General features: G+C 47.0%; 1 protein-coding gene across 2 annotated transcripts in view; it reads right to left on the reverse strand.

Moving 5' to 3' along the window:
- The window catches only part of KLHDC8B (kelch domain containing 8B), a 795,009-nt gene that overhangs the window by 527,116 nt on the left and 247,125 nt on the right, over positions 1–20,768 (reverse strand). For both annotated transcript variants that reach the window (XM_069206170.1, XM_069206171.1), the window contains exon 2: positions 18,859–20,476. In XM_069206170.1, coding sequence (XP_069062271.1) covers positions 18,859–19,249 — 391 coding nt within the window. In that variant the 5' untranslated portion in view covers positions 19,250–20,476. The remainder of the gene's footprint in view (positions 1–18,858; positions 20,477–20,768) is intronic.

A 20,768-nucleotide genomic window follows, 5' to 3' on the forward strand; every position in this document is an offset into this window, starting at 1 on the left:
TGAGTAATGGCATACCTCCGACCTACTGTACCCTTTGAGCTGTGCCAACTTACAGTCTATGAGTAATGATACACCTTCGACCTGCTATACCTTCTGAGCTGTGCCAACTTACAGGCTATGTGTACTGGCACACCTGCAACCTGTTGTACCCTCTGAGCTGTGCCAACTTACAGTCTATATTAACTGACACACCTCTGACCTGCTGTACCCTCTGAGCTGTGCCAGCTTATAGTCTATGAGTAATGGCACACCTCCGACCTGCTGTACCCTCTGAGCTGTGCCAACTTACAGTCTATGAGTAATGGCACACCTCCTACCTACTGTACCCTCTGATCTGTGCTAATGCAGTGCCTATGAGTAATGACCCGCCTCTTACTTACTGTACCCTACAAACTGTGTTGATGTGGAGGCTACGAGTACTGACCCGTCTCTTACTTACTGTACCTACAAACTGTGTTGATGTGGAGGCTATGAGTACTGACCCGTCTCCTACTTTCTGTACCTATAAACTGTGTTGATGTGGAGGCTATGAGTACTGACCCATCTCCTACTTACTGTACTCTTCAAACTGTGTTGATGTGGAGGCTATGAGTAACGACCCGTCACCTACTTACTGTATCTACAAACTGTGTTGATGTGGAGGCTATGAGTACCGACCCGTCTCCTACTTACTCTACCTACAAACTGTGTTGATGTGGAAGCTATGAGTACCTGAGTACTGACCCGTCTCCTACTTACTGTACCTACAAACTGAGCTGATGTGGAGGCTATGAGTACCGACCCGTCTCCTACTTTCTGTACCTACAAACTGTGTTGATGTGGAGGCTGTGAGTACCGACCCATCTCCTACTTTCTGTACCTACAAACTGTGTTGATGTGGAGGCTGTGAGTACCGACCCGTCTCCTACTTTCTGTACCTACAAACTGTGTTGATGTGGAGGCTGTGAGTACCGACCCGTCTCCTACTTGCTCTACCTACAAACTGTGTTGATGTGGAGGCTATAAGTACCGACCCGTCTCCTACTTACTGTACCTACAAACTGTGTTGATGTGGAGGCTATGAGTACCAACCCATCTCCTACTTACTCTACCTACAAACTGTGTTGATGTGGAGGCTATGAGTACCTGAGTACTGACCCGTCTTCTCCTTACTGTACCTACAAACTGTGCCGATGTGGAGGCTATGAGTACTGACCCATCTCCTACTTACGGTACCTACAAACTGTGTTGACGTGGAGGCCATGAGTACTGACATGCCTCCGACATTCTCTGCCTCCTAACCGTGCCATCTCAGATTCCCCGAGTGCTGCCCGTCTCCTACATACTCCACCCCCTGGACTGTGCTGACAGCCTGTGTAATGACATGTCTCGGGCTGTCTCCAACTTGTTTCTGCCTCCTGGAGTTGTGGTTATCAAACCAGCATACAATACTTAAAATCGGGCCCTCAAATAGGCCACATTTGAGGGATGTGGGGCTGAGGATGACTCTTCAAGAGGTCCATCAGATCTGTGTACCAGACTTCCAACCAGGGCATCAGAACTGAGCACACTATCCACAGAAAGAGGCCCCCAGAAAAGGACACACTACAGTCAGACCCCTGTACAACTGAACACAAAAATCCACAGGAGGTCTCCAGGACTTTGCACAACACTTAAGGAGAGACCTCCAGACCTAAAACCAGTGCTAAAGTTGAGATGCCCACATGGGGCATAATTCTCCAGGAGAGGCCTCCAGGTCGTGGACAATACTCAAAGTGGGACCTTCTGAACTGGGCGAGATCATCCAGGCAAGGCCTCCACATAAAGATACAAGGCAAACAGGTGAGGAACCCAGAGCTGGTCAACCCACTCCAGAGAAAGCCCTTAAGACAGGATGAAACACTGCAGTTACCACCACCAACACTGGACCCCACTCTCCAGAAGGGACCTCCAGAATGGGACATATCCCTTAAAGGGAGCCCGGCAGCATGGAATACAATCAGGGCGCCCTGTTTTATGGTATTTATATTTTTGACATTTCTGTTTGTATTTATCCATATTTATTTTTTGCTAATTTTCTCTGCATTTATACATGTTTATTTTGAGTTTTCTGGGAATATGAAGCTGGAGAGAGTGTATTTCTACATTTATTCATCAGAAAAAATTTGCACTTATGCCTGAACGCCTGACAGGTTTCAGTGACATAAACACACTCAAACGATGAAAGAAAACATTCAAATTTTAGTATTAAGGTTGTGCATATCTACTGCTGTTTAGGACTCTTTACTGAAATGCCTTTATGTTTTTAACCCCTTAGCTGTCAAATCGCACAGCTACGAGCCTGGCAGTCATGACTGACGGCATTAAGAATCACTCCAAAAATGACCCATTTTCCGTTTTTATCCAGAATTAAAAATAAATACAGACAGGAAAATACATGGTTTTCTATCTGTATTTATCTGTAAAAATCCGTAAAACAGGAAGCCTTAAATACAATACTTATGACGAGACATCCAGAACTAGACCCAAAACTTAAGGTGAGGCTTTAAGAAGTGGACGTAACAGGTAAGACGATGCTTGCAGCCTACACACAATTTTTAAGGCAAGCCTTCAAGAACAGGACTCAATACTTAAGCTGAGGCTTGAAGAACTGGACATGATACACAAGGAAGGCTTTCAGAACCAGAAACAATACTTAAGGTGTGACTTCCAGTGCTAGACACAATACTTAAGGTGTGACTTTCAGAACTAGACACAATACTCAAGGTGTGACTTCCAGAACTAGACACAATACTCAAGGTGAGGCTTCCAGAACCAGAAACAATACTTAAGGTGTGACTTCCAGTGCTAGACACAATACTCAAGGTGTGACTTCCAGAACCAGAAACAATACTCAAGGTGTGGCTTCCAGAACCAGAAACAATACTTAAGGTGTGACTTCCAGTGCTATACACAATACTTAAGGTGTGACTTCCAGAATTAGACACAATACTCAAGGTGAGGCTTCCAGAACCAGAAACAATACTTAAGGTGTGACTTCCAGTGCTAGACACAATACTTAAGGTGTGACTTCCAGAACTCGCACAAGACTTAAGGTGTGACTTCCAGAACTAGACACAATACTGTGTCTAGTATTGGACACAAGGCCTACGGGTGAGGCTTTAAAAAATGGACACAAGGCTTAGTGTGACACTTCAACAACTGGACACAATCCAAAAGACGAGGCTTCAACAGCTGGACACAGTACTTAAGGTGAGACTTCCAGAACTCGGCACAAGACTTAAGGTGTGACTTCTAGAACTAGACACAAGACTTAAGGTGTGACTTCCAGAACTAGACACAATACTCAAGGTGTGACTTCCAGAACTCGACACAGTACTTAAGGTGTGACTTCCAGAACTAGACACAATACTGTGTCTAGTATTGGACACAAGGCCTACGGGTGAGGCTTTAACAACTGGACACAAGGCTTAAGGTGAGACTTCAACAACTGGACACAATACAAAAGACGAGGCTTCAACAGCTGGACACAGTACTTAAGGTGTGACTGCCAGAACTCGGCACAATACTTAAGGTGTGGCTTCCATTGCTAGACACAATACTCAAGGTGTGACTTCCAGAACTAGACACAATACTGTGTCTAGTATTGGACACAAGGCCCACGGGTGAGGCTTCAACAACTGGTCACAAGGCGGAGGCTTTAACAACTGGACACAATACAAAAGACGAGCTGGACACAGTACTTAAGGTGTGACTGCCAGAACTCGGCACAAGACTTAAGGTGTGACTTCCAGAACTAGACACAATATTTGGGGTGAGACTTCAATAACTGGACACAATACTTAAGGTGTGACTTCCCAAAGCTAGACATGCCAGGAATATTTGTACACCCCTGAGGAGTCTCTCGGTGCCCCGACAGACGTTAATTGTTACTCAGCAGTACTCGTCTTACCATCCCTGGAAGGAGAAAGGGCCAAAGCGAGGGCAGAGAAAACAAGACTGACAGAGAGAGCGTCACAGATAGAGATGAGAAAGAAAGGGACAGAGAGGAAAGGGGGATGGACAGAGAGGGACAGAGAGACGAACATAGAGGGACAGAGGGAGAGAGGGACAAAGAGAGAACATAGAAGGACAGAGGCAGAGAGGGACAAAGAGAGGAACATAGAGGGACAGAGGCAGAGATGGACAAAGAGAGGAGCATAGAGGGGCAGTGACACAGAGGGACAAAGAGAAGAATATAGAGGGACAGAGGTAGAGAGGGACAAAAAGAGAACATAGAAGGACAGAGGCAGAGAGGGACAAAGAGAGGAACATAGAGGGACAGAGGCAGAGAGGGACAAAGAGAGGAGCATAGGGGACAGTGACACAGAAGGAAAAAGAGAAGAATATAGAGGGACAGAGGCAGAGAGGGACAAAGAGAGAACATAGAGGGACAGAGGCAGAGAGGGACAAAAAGAGAACATAGAGGGACAGAGGCAGAGAGGGACAAAAAGAGAACATAGAAGGACAGAGGCAGAGAGGGACAAAGAAAGGAGCATAGAGGGGCAGTGACACAGAGGGACAAAGAGAAGAATATAGAGGGACAGAGGTAGAGAGGGACAAAAAGAGAACATAGAAGGACAGAGGCAGAGAGGGACAAAGAGAGGAACATAGAGGGACAGAGGCAGAGAGGGACAAAGAGAGGAGCATAGGGGACAGTGACACAGAAGGAAAAAGAGAAGAATATAGAGGGACAGAGGCAGAGAGGGACAAAGAGAGAACATAGAGGGACAGAGGCAGAGAGGGACAAAAAGAGAACATAGAGTGACAGAGGCAGAGAGGGACAAAGAGAGGAACATAGAGGGACAGAGACAGAGAGGGACACAGAGAGAACATAGAGGGACAGAGGCAGAGAGGGACAAAGAGAGAACATAGAAGGACAGAGGCAGAAAGGGACAAAGAGAGAACATAGAGGGACAGAGGCAGAGAGGGACAAAGAGGGAACATAGAGGGGCAAAGAGAGGGGCAGAGAGGGACGGAGGTAGAGAGGGACAAAGAGAGAACATAGAAGGACAGAGGCAGAGAGGGACAAAGAGAGGAACATAGAGGGACAGAGGCAGAGAGGGACAAAGAGAGAACATGGAAGGACAGAGGCAGAGAGGGACAAAGAGAGAACATACAGGGACAGAGGCAGAGAGGGACAAAGAGAGAACATAGAGAGACAGAGGCAGAGAGGGACAAAGAGAGAACATAGAGGGGCAAAGAGAGGGACAGAGAGTGACGGAGGCAGAGAGGGACAAAGAGAAGAACATAGAGGGACAGAGGCAGAGAGGTACAAAGAGAGAACATAGAAGGACAGAGGCAGAGAGGGACAAAGAGAGAACATACAGGGACAGAGGCAGAGAGGGACAAAGAGAGAACATAGAGGGACAGAGGCAGAGAGGGACAAAGAGAGAACATAGAGGGGCAAAGAGAGGGATAGAGAGGGACGGAGGCAGAGAGGGACAAAGAGAAGTACATAGAGGGACAGAGGCAGAGAGGGACAAAGAGAGAACATAGAGGAACAGAGGCAGAGAGGGACAAAGAGAGAACATAGAGGGACAGAGGCAGTGAGAACCTATTCACATTACGCCGCACAATTCCAATGCGTTTCAGCTTCTCCAAGCCTTGTTCACAGTAAGTGAGTTGTTCTATAATTAAAGCTGTTGCTTTCAACCTCATTTCCAGTGAGAAGTATGATGGACATTGCAGTCCGTCCCCTGGAACTCACTTGTCTGGCGAATAGAATGTCCATTATAGATAATTTGATAAAGACAACCAGCTCACGGGTCCGTAGGACCCCAGTTCGAAAGAAACATCCTAGGGACCGTGCTCACCGTAGTCCTCGGTGAGTCTGCCCTTACACCTTGTGGTTGGTGAACTCCAGCGCTTAAGCATTGATGGAGTATGTGCCAATCCAGGCCCCACAAGTCCTCAACTGTTCAGTACATACGCAGAGGATTAGCATCTTCTTGCAGTCCAGCAACTCCTTTTGATGGTTTTAACTTTTATGAAATCGGATGCTCCCGCCATCCTCAAAACTGCGCACAAAGACCCATATTTAAACTTTTTTAGCGCAACATTTGTGCCGCTTTTTTACGCAAAAGTGGCGCAAACTGTAAGTTTGCGCCGCTTTTGCGTAAAAAAAATGACGCAAATGCGGCGCTAAAAAAGTATAAATATGGGCCTGAGTGTTAAAAAAAAGCGCACTCTCACTGCTGGTGCACGCGTTTGGGGCTCGACCAGATGCCCCACTTAATAGTTAATGCAACGCAAATGACGCTGCACTCCCATGAGTTCGAAACTTTTAAGTTCTTTAAAAATGATCATATTCACATTACGCCGCACAATTCCAATGCTTTTCAACTCCTCCAAGCCTTGTTCACGGTAAGTGAGTTGTTCTATAATTAACACTGATCCTTTCAACCTCATTTTCCAATGAGGAGCATGATGGTCATTGTAGTCCGCCCCTTTAACTCACTTGTCTGGTGAATAGAATGTCCATTATACTCAATTTCATAAAGACAACCAGCTCCCGGGTCCGCAGGGCCCCAGTTCACGGACCATAGTGCTCCTCATTGGAAAATTAGGTTGAAAGGGTCATTGAAAGGAAACATTAGCAGCTAAGATCTCACACAGACATACATCATGACACGCAATTCCTCAGGCTCTGTCTAGTAAAGGTATAACTGAGGGTACACAAATATTGCAGTTTATGGTCGCGAAGTAAGACAGTGCTGTGACAAATGGGAAATTAAAACATTCGTCTACCCATATCCAATAGGAGTTGCACTTGTCGGAAAGGTGTTCCTCCAGTTACAGAGATACTTTTGGCTGCAAAGTTATCCTTTAAGTATTAATATGGAAAAATATCTAGAACATTGGCAGAAAAATGTTCTCACTCAAGTCAAAATGTTTAAAATCAGTAACATTTTACAGTGAAACTGATCCAATTCCAACCCAATAATAATTCTTAAAAAACAATATTGGTGGCCCTAATGAAATTGTGACATTTTAGCATTAGATGAATGCTTGATACAATCAATTTATTTAAAAAAACACAGTAAAGCAGCAGCTTTGCAAATATCCCTCACAAAAAGTCTGGTGACGTCAACAGAAGACTGGATTATGGCGCACTAACATGGATGCCAAACTTTTAAAATGTTTCCCTGTGTCGCTGGTACATCTTCAAAATACCCCAACAATAACTAAACAACAACTGAGAGAAAAAAACAAAATATTTCAAGTAGCTTTCACAAGAGGCACATACATCTGGGCTTGAGATGTTTCAGCATTGGAGGGATCCTGAACACAACCCTTTGATGGAGACGAGCTGTAACCTCCCTTCACAAACAGCACCTGGAGAGGACATGCAAAGGCAGAGCAAACATCACCTGCCATTCCAGACAGGAGTAGGGTAAACGAGACACACACAAAAGGCAGGAAGTGATGTAAGCGCACAACCTTCAGTGCACCACTGCAAAGCACAGTGAGGATCCAGCCACACACCGAACACACCAGTCTGGGCAGGTGCACTGCAAGTGTTCCTCACACCTGGAAGATGCTCCCAGAGTTCACACATCCCCACACCTAGCAGGCAGCAGCAGATGTGAGCCCCAGTGATGCACAGATGAGGTCCACCACGGCCCACAGCTCACGTGCAGAGCCAGTTCTGCGCATGGACAGGTGCCAAGCCATCTTCCAACAAAGTCTCAGCAGTTATAGCGGAGCAGCTATGCACCGAGGGGCTTATTTACAAGAGGCTTGGGCTGCCAGAGAGTCGCTTTCTCTGACGCTTCGGTGGCGCAAACCTCTCAACCGTATCTATGGCCTCATAGATATGGAGTAACGCAAGGCAGCGCAAGTTGCTGTGTTGCCTTACTCTGCGTCAGGGGTGCGTTCCGTGGGCGTTGTGGTGGGTTTTCTCAAGCAACACCAATGGATTTTGATGCTGCCCCAGATTTACTTAATGACGTAAACCTGAGGAAGCGCCAAAACTTTACGCCTCCCCAGAATGAAAATACAATAAACATTATGAAATGGGCTAGGGCCATGGGGGTGACTAGCAGTGAGGGGGGGTTCACAGCAATCACCCTCAGTGCGCATGTATGTTTGGCCGGCCGCCTATGGCAGGCCAAACACACGTGCGCAGTAGGCTCGCTGGAGAGAGCCTGCACATGCTCCCAGTCTGCTGCGTCTCGCGCTGCAACCGCCCGCTCGTTTTTAGCTCTGCGAGACGCGACTGATCAAACCATACTTCAAAGAGCTCCACTACTCACAATGCACAAAAGAGCATAGATCAGACTCCTCACTCATCTACCAAGCACTACACAACACCGGCCAGGCCCACCTCGATAGCAGCATCTCCTTCCACAAGCCAGGCAGGCACCTCCGCTTGGACACACTACTTCTTGTACACATCCCACACACATGCAGCACCAGATCAGGTGGTCGGCCTTCTCCTACACTGACCCAAAAGCCTGGAATGGCCTACCACTACACATCAGAGCCTCCTTTTCAGTTCTTGAATTCCGGAAGAAGCTGAAACCCTGGCACTTCGGATTACCACTTCATTGTTTAAATGGGCCGAAACACGAAGGTTGTGAGAAGTAGGATATAAAAACAACATATAAATATGCACCACACACTAGTGCGTGTTTCATATGTTTTATATCTAATATTGAGAACACATGTACCAGAAGACGAAGCAGTATCAGAAGAGTTTTCAATATTATATTTCACTTGCAGCATGTACAGAAGAGATGCCAGTTCTCGCTGCTGACTCGTGCACACAAGCCTTTACACAACCAAGGACCTGCGTACATTAACCACCGCCTGAACTTCCACCAACCGTCGTGAAGACTGCACTCTGCCTCCTTTTCACTTGCCCATACTCCCAGCATCTACTAAAGCAGAAGCGGAGGAAGCTACCTCTCGCACATAGCAGCAAAAACCTGGAAGAGCCCCCCACGTACCTCCGGACCATCGTCTCACTTCCGGAGTTCCGAATGGCCCGCAAGACCTGGCTGTTCGAATGAGCCTCCGGGACCCGCAAGCGCCTGGATGCCCTATGGGCGATTAGCCATGCTCTATAAATCCTGATTGATTGACTAGTGAGAAATGTGATCGGTGACCCCCCTCCCTTTACTCATGAGTGTCATATTGTTTGGCTGTGATTCAACTTTTGTATGGATGTTGATGGGCCTAAAAATATAAGTATGTTTCTCAACATCTGTGTAAGAAACTAGCAGATCAGCAGTCACCCCTTACTATAAATACATTTTACAAAATGGTGCTGAAATCAATCTATTTGAAAGCAGCATTCCAGGACTTTGGGGCTGGACTGGTAGAGTACGAGAGCTGGCCCAGGCAGGCGGCTGGGAAGACTCTAGTGAGGGGTGGGTGACTGACTGTGGCCCTGGACCACAGCCCACTTTGCACGTCTGAAGACCTCTCTGCTTGTTTCTATGCTCTGTTAAGGTATAAACACGGCCTGTATGTGCCGAACATGTGAGCCAGTCCTGTCATGTCTGGCCTCCTTGAGTGGAAGGGGGGCAGGGTCTAGGCTGGGTGCCTCCTGGGGCCATGACCTGCTGGCTTGATCACGTTTTCTGAAACACGTAAGTTCTTATGGCTGACCCTGCCCCAGCACTGCCAGCCTAACTGAGGCTAAGTCACAAAAGAGAGTACGGGGTTTTCGAAAATATAAATGGACTGGAAGTGTGCTAATTGCGTCACCATGCCAGTCCTAAATCTCAACTAGAGATACAAGGCGGGGTGGTTCACGGTCTGTAGAGGGGGATTTCCTTTACGGACTAGGTGGTCTCACACACTATATAGTGTCATGCTTCATCATATGACCACCTAGCCCCACCCAGGTAGGGCAATACCACCTGGGCGGACTCAACCTCGCTGTTAAAGGAACAGGAGGGAGTGCGTAAATTTAGTTAGATTTCTGGAAAAATAGGGATCCAGCTATGCTATGGGAATAAAAACACCTACTCAGATACCAGGGTAAGTTTTAATAGAAGGTTCTGTGTGGTGTGGTTAAAAGGAATGGGAGACCAGTGTGAGAACAATGACTCACAAGGTCACCTATCTAGCCGACATGTTTCTGCCCTTGTGATTGAGCTATGGAGGGTCTCTGGGCATTCATCAGGGCGTTGGATCCCTGTTGCGGATGCTAATAGCGCGCTGCAGTTAAATTCGTAATAGGAAAAAACGTGGGAAGGGAAGGAAGGGCCTACCTTAGCCAAGGGAATACCTGGGGAGAACCTATGGTAAATACAATAACAGACCAAAATTGGCAGTGAGAAAGATAATTCACGGCAAACCACGGCACACGTGACAAAATATCATGCAAAACACAACAGTAATGATTGCAGATAGAACGGTCGCAGCAATGCAGGTTATGCGCGGCGATTGGTAGGTCAGGGAAGACAATTCCTTACCCTAACAAAAAAGGCTACTAGCCTCTGGTATCCTGGAGAGGGAGCGTCCCCTTATAGTCAGACTCTAGGGTTAAAAAGGGAGAGAGCAGAAGAGGAGTGAAGAAGAGAAATTATATATGAGAGAATAGGGATAAGAAAGGGAAAAAATGGAAAAAAAGGGAAAAAAGGGAAAAAGGGGAGACAAAGAAAGAGAAGAAAAGAAAAAGAAAAGGAAAAAGAAAAAGAAAGAAGAAGAAGAACAAGATGAAGCAAAAGAAGAAGAAAGGAAAAAAGGGAAAGAAAGAGAAGGGGGAACAAAAGGGAAAAAAACGAGGAGGAAAAGAGAGGGAGGGAGCAACAGGGGGTAGGGGGCAAAAGAATAAGAGGGCTGTAAAGCAACCGTGGAAAGGAAAATAAAGAGAAAGAAAGAGGAAAAGAAAAAAGAAGAAAAAGAAAAAGAAAAAGGAAGAAAAAGGAAGAAGAAAGAAGACAAGGGGAGACAGTTTTTGACAAAGAAGGGAGGGCAAAGAGGCAGAAGAACAGAAAAGAAGAAAAGAGAAGGAATTCTTATCTGTGTATCCATCAATGGTAGACTCACTGCATCAAAGGTGGGCGCTCGCTGTGCGCCTATACCGACCTCTCTGTCAGGACCGCTTGGGTAAAGTGACCTGAAAGTGGTTAGTTTATATAGTACTCGTAATGGGGATAAATTGCCTGCAGCTGTAAGTAATCACCGTCGCGGCCCGGGGGCCGGAAGTAATACGAGCTGTGAACGTTTTTTTGCAGCACCGGACTGGCTTGTGGTCCCTTCGAAGGTGCCAAGACCCGGAATTGGTCGTGAATGGCCCACGATGGGTGAGGCGCTCGTTATTGGCGTAATCGCACAAGGCAAGTCCCCTCCGCGAGGGCCGAGGCTAGCGCGGTCAATGACCGCGGCTCTGTGAAAGCCCTGTGGGGGCGGGGGCGCAATCCCGCTGGGGCTGCCGGGAATTGTAGTTCCCGTGCAGCCATGCGGGTCGCCGTCACTCGTAAGCCGGGAAAAGAAGTGTCCCGGCTGCGAGTGAGGCTAGAAAGGGAAAGGGGGTAAAGAAGAAAGAAGGAGGGGGGTTTGCAGGTGAAGGGGTGAAAAGGAAGGGGGGAGAGGTGGGGGTTGTTTTACAAAAATTATATTAAAAATAAGAAGAATAAAGAATAAAATGAAGCAGAGTTGGAAAAGATGGAAGTTCAAATTAAAAAATAAAATGGAGTAAAGTTGGAGAGAAAGTGGAAAATAAAATAAAATATAGATAAAATGAAAATAAAAATAAAAATAAAAATAAAAATGAAATTAATAAAATAAAATAAGGTAAACTCAAATAAGATTAGGCGGGGAACAAATAGATGGATAGGAAACGAACAATGAAATTGTCGGAAATTAAGAGGAGTAGGAGTGGGGGAGTATAGGGCAGAAGGGGATGGGGAAAAAAGGGGGAAAAAGAGGGGAGAAGAGGACGCAGTGAGTAAAGAAAGGGGGAGGAAGAAAACGGCAGAGAACAAAGAAGAGCAACGGGGAGGGGGGAAAATGGGGAAAAAAGGGGAAAGGAGGATTTCAAGGAGAGACTGCGGGTCGAGAAGGAGAACGGAAGGGAAGGGTGGAGAAAAAAGAAGAAGGGAAACGTATGGGCGAGAGGTAAAGACAAAGGGAGGAAAAAGGAACAGAGGGGAAGGGGAAGGAGTTGAGAGGCGGGTAGGGGAAGCAGCGCCGCCAGCGAGGCGAGGGGGATGGGGGGAAAAAAGGGGGTTCTAATTATGAAGAGAGAACCACGGTATCTCATCATTCAATCCAGCCATGTCGGTATGCAATCTCCAAATCCAGCGTTGTTCTGCCCTAAAAAGTTTATCGGACAAGCTGGGGGTAGAAGGAGAGAATTGTTCCAGGACCGTCCAAGATATGTCATCTGGAGAGTGATTTCTTTGTAGGAAATGGCTAGTGAGCTTCGTTGCATCTCATTTGCATCTAATCGTGCTTCTATGTTCGCAAATTCTGGTGCTCACTTTCCTCGTAGTCATACCTACATACTTAAGTAGGCAAGGGCATTTGATTAAATAAACTACGTTTTTGCTGTTGCAATTTGTCAGTGATTTTTGCACCCATGGAGTTTTGAGGTCAAGGTCAATGGTGGTAGATCTATGAGTGAAAGGGCAAACACTGCAGTTGCCGCAAGGGTAGTGGCCAGCGGGGGGAGGCATTTGCCATAGTGTAGTCTGTGTAGACCCTCGCTTCACCATCGGTCTAGTGTGGACCACCATGTCCCGTATGTTAGTTGCTCTCTTAAATGCGTGCAATGGTGGTTCAAAGGGTAATCCGCCTGACGTCAAAATTTTCCAATTTTCTCTAATGATCTTCTGGATTTCATTGGAAAGGGGATTGAAGGTAGTGACACATACGATTTTATCCAAACTTGGTTTCTGTTCTCGGGGCTGGAGCAACAGGTCTCTGTGATTGTTACGTGCCCGTTTTTTGGCCCTATTAATCAAATGTGTGGGATATTCCTTGGTGTGTAGCTTGGTAGACAGTTTCTCTGCATGTTTGCGGTAATCGGTCATGGATGAGCAGTTCCGTCTTATCCGGAGGAACTGTCCAACCGGAAGGTTATCTCGTAGGGCTCGTGGATGGAAGCTCTGGTATTGTAATAGGTTGTTGCAGTCTGTTGGTTTATAATAAACTTCAGTCGCTAATCCGCCGTCTTGTTCAAAGATTAGTAGGTCAAGGAAAGGTAGTTTACTGTCACCTATGTTCATGGTGAAAGTTAGAAACGGGTTGGCCCCGTTAAGCCAGATAGCGAATGCCTGGGCTTCTTCTTTACTACCGGTCCATATTAACAATACATCATCGATGTATCGCTTCCAGAGTTTAATCTGATCTCGGTAGGGGTTATCTTCATGTAGGATCGTATGTCTTTCAATATGATCAACGTATAGACAAGCTAGGCTGGGGGCAAATGTACTACCCATTGATGTGCCTTGTGTCTGCAGGAAGAAACTATCTTCAAACTTGAAGTAGTTTCTGGTCAAAGCGAGATGTGCTAGGTCCAGTATAAACCCAGGGGGAGTTTGGGTTTGGGATCCACCCATATGTACATCCAGTAGGTTGCTGATTACTTCCAGAGTAGCTTCTTGCGGGATGTTTGTGTAGAGTGATTCCACATCAAGAGTAATTAGGAGTTCCTTGGATTTGTCGAAGGCTATGGACTCCAGTAAAAGGAGAACATGGGTGGTGTCTTTAAGATAGGTTGGGATCTTTTTGACTATCGGCTGAAGAAAGAAATCCACAAACTTAGACAGGGGCTCAAGTGCCGAGCCTATCCCGGAGACAATAGGCCTACCGGGAGGGGGGATCTTTCCTTTATGTACTTTTGGTAGAATGTAAAAGTACGGTATTTTGGGATTGGTTTGTATCAAATATGATGCCTCATGATCTGTGATCCAGTTGTTTTCTTTCCCTTTTGACACTAGGAAAGTGATCTCTTCTTGGACATCAATTGTGGGATCACGTGACAGCCGCTTGTAATGTCTGGTATTCCCCAGTAGTCGATTACACTCGTTTCTATACATATTGTATGGTAGGATCACAGTGGCCCCGCCTTTATCTGCTGGTTTTATGATAATATTAGGATCGGCTGTGAGGCTCTTAAGTGACTCTATTTCGGTATTACTCATATTATGGAATGCTTTGTTAGATGACTCAGTAAGCCCATTGATCTTGAGGGATACTGATTTTTCAAAAGCCAGTACCTCCGGGGGCATCTGCCCTGCTGGGGGGCAAAAAGTAGACTTTGGGCGTAGTCCTGTATTCTGCGCGGGAGTATCAAATTCTCTACCGAGGAAAAAGGTTTTTAGGCGGATCTTACGGAACAGACCTGCCAGTTCTGTTCTAGTTTTGAAAAGGTCTACTTTAGGGGTAGGCACAAAATTCAGGCCTTTATTCAATGCTTGGGTTTCGATTTGACTCAGGGTCCGATTGGTTAGGTTGATGATGTTAACTGTATTCTCTAAATCGGGGTTTACTTTGTCTTGCTTGTCCCTGGTATGGCGTCCCTGTGTATTGGGTTTTCCAAGACATCTTCTTTTTGACGCCACTGTACTTCTTTTCTCCTCCCCCTGTCCCTCCCATGGCCTCTGTCTAAAAAAGGAGGTGGGGGTTCAGGGAAGGACCATTGGGTAGGATGTTGCAGGTAAGGTGCTTGGTATTGCGGAGGGGGGCCATACTGGTTGGGCCAGCCCCAATGCTGGTTGAAGTATGGTGGGTATTGGGGAGGTACGGGTGGATAATTCCATCCTCCTCGGCGTTGGCCACGTCGTCCGCGGCGTTGCCGTGTGTACCCTGACGAGTTACTGTCGCTATCTGAATTGGTGTTGCTCCCTGAGGAAGTCTCAGATGTGTTAGAGGAATTTTTGGCTACGTAGTCAGGTTTTGTGTAGGGGTATACCTTTTCTAGGGAAAAACGATTCAAATCTTTTTGAAACTTCCCTATTTTTTGCTGAGTTAAGTATTCTTTGTATTCATTTATGTTTTTGTTTACCTCCTCCAATTTCTTTTTGAAGGAGAGAATACTCACACCTGTCTTCAGGTTATTTTCACTGGTTTTTATTTGAATCAGTAAGGTTTCTGATAGCCTAGTTGCGGTTCTTATAATTAGTATCAGCCAATCTCGTGTGCATTTCCATGCTATGAGTGACCAGTCTTTACGAAACTCTAGGTCGTCTAGGAAAATACGAGGTTCATTGGTGACAAGTAACCCGTTCGGTGCCGAATTACTGCGTAAGTACTCAGTAAGGACGGCTCCGTGTAGTATGGTCTTAACCTGGGTGCGTTTTAGTTCCACTAGGGACTCCCAGTCCCCAAGTTGGGATAAACTTTTTGACAAGGCTGAGTCCCCTAAGAGTGAGGGGGCTGAGAGGATAGCTGATACTTCCTCGTCGTTGAAGGAGAGACCTTCTGCCATGGTGTGGCAGGCGTGGTGGAGGAGGATGGGGATGGTGAAAAAGAAGGGAAAAAGGAGTAAGGCCCTAGGTGCTATGGGACGCAAACAAGGCACTGCGCTTGCTTAAGGGGAAGGGAATTTTAAAGAGTCAACAACTCTCACAACCGAAAGGCTGCTCTACTATGATAGTACACAAAGGGAGAGTATAAGGGAGTAAGAAAAGGCACCCATCGTACTCGACTCCCCAAACACAATACTAAGTCACAAAAGAGAGTACGGGGTTTTCGAAAATATAAATGGACTGGAAGTGTGCTAATTGCGTCACCATGCCAGTCCTAAATCTCAACTAGAGATACAAGGCGGGGTGGTTCACGGTCTGTAGAGGGGGATTTCCTTTACGGACTAGGTGGTCTCACACACTATATAGTGTCATGCTTCATCATATGACCACCTAGCCCCACCCAGGTAGGGCAATACCACCTGGGCGGACTCAACCTCGCTGTTAAAGGAACAGGAGGGAGTGCGTAAATTTAGTTAGATTTCTGGAAAAATAGGGATCCAGCTATGCTATGGGAATAAAAACACCTACTCAGATACCAGGGTAAGTTTTAATAGAAGGTTCTGTGTGGTGTGGTTAAAAGGAATGGGAGACCAGTGTGAGAACAATGACTCACAAGGTCACCTATCTAGCCGACATGTTTCTGCCCTTGTGATTGAGCTATGGAGGGTCTCTGGGCATTCATCAGGGCGTTGGATCCCTGTTGCGGATGCTAATAGCGCGCTGCAGTTAAATTCGTAATAGGAAAAAACGTGGGAAGGGAAGGAAGGGCCTACCTTAGCCAAGGGAATACCTGGGGAGAACCTATGGTAAATACAATAACAGACCAAAATTGGCAGTGAGAAAGATAATTCACGGCAAACCACGGCACACGTGACAAAATATCATGCAAAACACAACAGTAATGATTGCAGATAGAACGGTCGCAGCAATGCAGGTTATGCGCGGCGATTGGTAGGTCAGGGAAGACAATTCCTTACCCTAACAAAAAAGGCTACTAGCCTCTGGTATCCTGGAGAGGGAGCGTCCCCTTATAGTCAGACTCTAGGGTTAAAAAGGGAGAGAGCAGAAGAGGAGTGAAGAAGAGAAATTATATATGAGAGAATAGGGATAAGAAAGGGAAAAAAGGGAAAAAAAGGGGAAAAAAGGGAAAAAAGGGAAAAAGGGGAGACAAAGAAAGAGAAGAAAAGAAAAAGAAAAGGAAAAAGAAAAAGAAAGAAGAAGAAGAAGAACAAGATGAAGCAAAAGAAGAAGAAAGGAAAAAAGGGAAAGAAAGAGAAGGGGGAACAAAAGGGAACTAACTGAGGCTGCAGCCCAAGGGAAACACTTTTCGTGGCAATGTATCTTTCTTATTAATGTTTCTTAGATCACATAGGAAGTACACAATCTAGGCAATAAACTCTCAATGCACGTTCACGTCAGACTGTGTGTCTTCTACACAACACCACAACGTCATCTGTGCCCCCTGAACCCCAAAAGAACGAGCTTATGAGCCATGACCACGGCTCGTCCACCCTCTTCTCCACTTCAGAAGTTTTAAACCTACACAAGATTGCACAGAAGTCTCGAGCAGAACCTGAGCATCAGGATTGTAAATTCGCAAACCCAGCGACTACATTTTAAAATCATTCTATGAGAGGTTGGTTTCCTGACCCTGGTTTACACACTCTGCACTGCTGTTTGCAGGGTTTTTAGGGTGAAACTGAAAAGAGACAGGCCCTGGTCTTCCCCTAGAGCAGCACATTCTAATGAGAATGAGAATCACAATGTGCAGACATTACATATCATGCACTTTCCATGGAGCAGCACTGGCACTTCTCGGTGGGAGACCAGCACTTCTACCACCACAGTGCCAGCACTTCTCAAACGCATCCTATGGGACAGTACTCGCACTTCTCAGTGGGAGAATAACACTTCTATCACCACAGTGCCAGCACTTCTCAAACGCACCCCGAGCACCCTATGGCACAGCACTGGCAATTCTCAGCGGGAGACTAACACTTCTACCACCACAGTACCAGCACTTCTCAAACGCACCCTGAGCACCCTACGGGACAGCACTGGCACTTCTCAGCAGGAGGCTAGCACTTCTACCACTACAGTACCAGCACTTCTCAAACGCACCCCTGAGCATCCTATGGGACAGCACTGGCACTTCTCAGGAGGAGACTAGCACTTCTACCACCACAGTGCCAGCACTTCTCAAATGCACCCTTGAGCATCCTACTGGACAGCACTGACTCTTCTCAATGAAACATCAGCACTTTCACTGGGGCAGTAATCAGACTTCTCAGCAAGACCTAGGTGCTCATATTGGAACAGAACTGGCACATCTGAGCGGGAGGAAGCAGGTATCATGAAACCATCTACGTATCTTATACCCCAGTCCAACCATGTATTGGTTAGATATAAGGTCCAATATAGCCTTACAGCCCGCTGCCGAGGTCTGTACCAGTTGTTAAAGGCCCTGAACCCAAGGTACTGGCCCGAGCCACAGGCAAGGGCCTATTCTGAAGGAGAGGGTCCCTAACAACTGGTACAGCCCAAAGCAGAAGGGCAGTAAGGCTATTAGAACATTCCACATTCCACCCACTAAGGGCAGAGGGGGTGATTCTAAGTCTGGCGGGCGGCGGAGGCCGCCCGCCAGACTTCCCCCCTCCAGAATACCGCACTGCGGTCGGAAGACCGCTGCGGCTATTCTGTGTTTTACACTGGACTGGCGGGCGACCGCCAAAAGGCCGCCCGCCAGCCCAGTGTAAAACTACCTTCCCACGAGGACGCCCGCTCAGAATTGAGCCGGCGGAGTGGGGAGGTGCGACGGGTGCAGTTGCACCCGTCGCGAATTTCAGTGTCTGCAAAGCAGACACTGAAATTCTTTTTGGGGCCCTCTTACGGGGGCCCCTGCAGTGCCCATGCCATTGGCATGGGCACTGCAGGGGCCCCCAGGGGCCCCGCAACACCCCATACCGCCATCCTGTTCCTGGCGGGAGAACCGCCAGGAACAGGATGGCGGTATGGGGTGTCAGAATCCTCCATGGCGGCGCAGCTTGCTGCGCCACCATGGAGGATTCATTTGGGCAGCGGAAAACCGGCGGGAGACCGCCGGTTTTCCACTTCTGACCGCGGCCGAACCGCCGCGGTCAGAATGCCCAGCGGGGCACCGCCAGCCTGTTGGCGGTGCCCCTGTCATTTTAGCCCTGGCGGTCTTGGACCGCCAGGGTTAGAATGACCCCCAGAATGTTCTAAATTAAAAAGGGAGAAACATGAAGACAAACACTGGAATGTTGGATCTCCAGGCTTATAACAACCATTAGAAGCCCAGAGTTACTTCATTGTCTTCAGTGGAGCTCTCAACATCCCAAAGTTCTAATGCAGAATATGGTGAATATCTTTAAAAAAGCGTTCTTACCTCTCTCAATTGCAGTGACACCCATCGATGGCTGTCCGAGGTCTGCTTTCCTCTCCCACCTGCCCTCATCTGTGTTGTAAATTTCAACCGAAGCCAGGGGGCTCTGTTCTGAATCCATGCCTCCGATTATCAGGACCTGCTTCCCTACCGCGATGGCAGCAGCTCCAGCCCTGGCCGTGGTCAACGGGGGTAGAGTCATCCACTTTTGAGAGGCAACGTCAAACAACTCCACTGTGTCAAGGGGCAGGCCGGTCCTGCTGCAGCCCCCCACCACAAAAAGATGGCCGTCCTGAAAGGCGGGCGTGCAGTAAACACGGCAGGTGGGCATGGGAGGGAACACCTCCCAGAAAAGGGACCTGGTGGTGCCGGTGGCCATGATGGAAACCGGCATGGTAGGATCAAGATAAACAACTCCCAATGATAGCCCAGCCAAGGCACAAAGACATAATGCAGTCCGGGGTGAACAGTGCTTAATTTGTAAATAAAAACGTGCCTGTGCCCAAAGCTCTTCTGCAATTAAATGCGCAAACACAGAATACTGAGGCAGCGTAATTCTGAAGCCATTTCAGGCCTCATCAATCCATTTACAGCCACTCCCTGCCCCTTCAGCTCACTCTTGCACCTTTCTGCTTTCTCCCTTTGTAAAGCTTTTTCGTTTTTCTCTTCCCCTGTCTTTCCCATATGTTTCTTTTGCTTGCAATAAATGCTTGAGGCGGAAAAATAAGTGTCGGCCCTCAAAAATAAGTGTCGGTGCCCTGCACAGGAAACAACTAGCACAAATTAAGGACTGGGGGTGACCAACTGCTACCTCTTGCTGGAGGAAGAAGTATTCAAAAAGGCCTGTTGGTTTTGTACAATCAGATCTTTAGAGAGTCAATGGCAACTTTAGATTCATCTCTTTTTTTGATTCAATCTCTCTTGTGTTGTCAAAGTCCGAGTAGCTGGAGGATGTTTTACCTGAGTGTAATTCCACATCGAAGGCTGCGCGGCATGGTGGGGGTCCTTCTGCATTTCAAGGGCACCTTTGTTTAAAAATGTTTCCTGCAGACCTTCTTCAGGAGATGACCATCAGACCATGAAAGATTGTTTCATAGAAAGCAATTCAACAACAGCAAACAAAACTTCTTTACTGTACCATGAAGAGAGGGAAAGTGTTATACATTAAATCAGTATATATATATGAATGGATAAATATTTCTGGCAATTCACTCAGGTGATACAGGGACCACCACAAGAGAATTGGGAGGATGTGGTTAATCTTGCTGGTTCCATTCAATAGGGCTGCCTGTCCTCCTGGGTGATTTTAAAATGCTTCTGTGAAAAATAAGTCTATTGAGGAGGAAAAGGCAGCTTTGGGTGGGATCTGCAGATACTGAATAGCAATCCACCATGGGAAGTGTCCTCTAACGTTAACCCTACAATGTCCTTATGGCTTGCTTAGGTGCTCTTGTGCTTGCCCGGCTGGAGGTGGATCTGCTGGTACACATCCTCCTGCCTAGAAATGATCAGTAGGCCTTCCCTCTGCCCCTCGAGTCACGAGGTTGGCACCTTCTGTCAGTATATTCTGCAGGGTGGGCAATGCTCTTCATTCTCTCACATCCTCTGTTTCCTCTGTTCCCTGTGAAACAAGATAAAGCACAACATGTTAGAAACTTAAATTGAAAGAAAATGTAAGAGGAAATGGAAGGTGCTGAGAATCCTTGAAACTGTACAATAATAAGTGCAGAATCCTTTGGTAACGCACCTGTCATGTGCTGAAAAGTGCCTGTAATGCACCATTTAAAGCATTTTAACCCGCCCATAAAGTGCCTTCTCAAGATTCACCCACTGAAAGTTATACATGCAAATGTGTGGCCTGGACTGTGATTGGCTGCCACTGTGACAGGCCTGAGTTTCTTGTAGCTCATTAC

The sequence above is a fragment of the Pleurodeles waltl genome, chromosome 9 (genome assembly GCF_031143425.1).
Source record: "Pleurodeles waltl isolate 20211129_DDA chromosome 9, aPleWal1.hap1.20221129, whole genome shotgun sequence".
NCBI lineage: Eukaryota > Metazoa > Chordata > Amphibia > Caudata > Salamandridae > Pleurodeles > Pleurodeles waltl.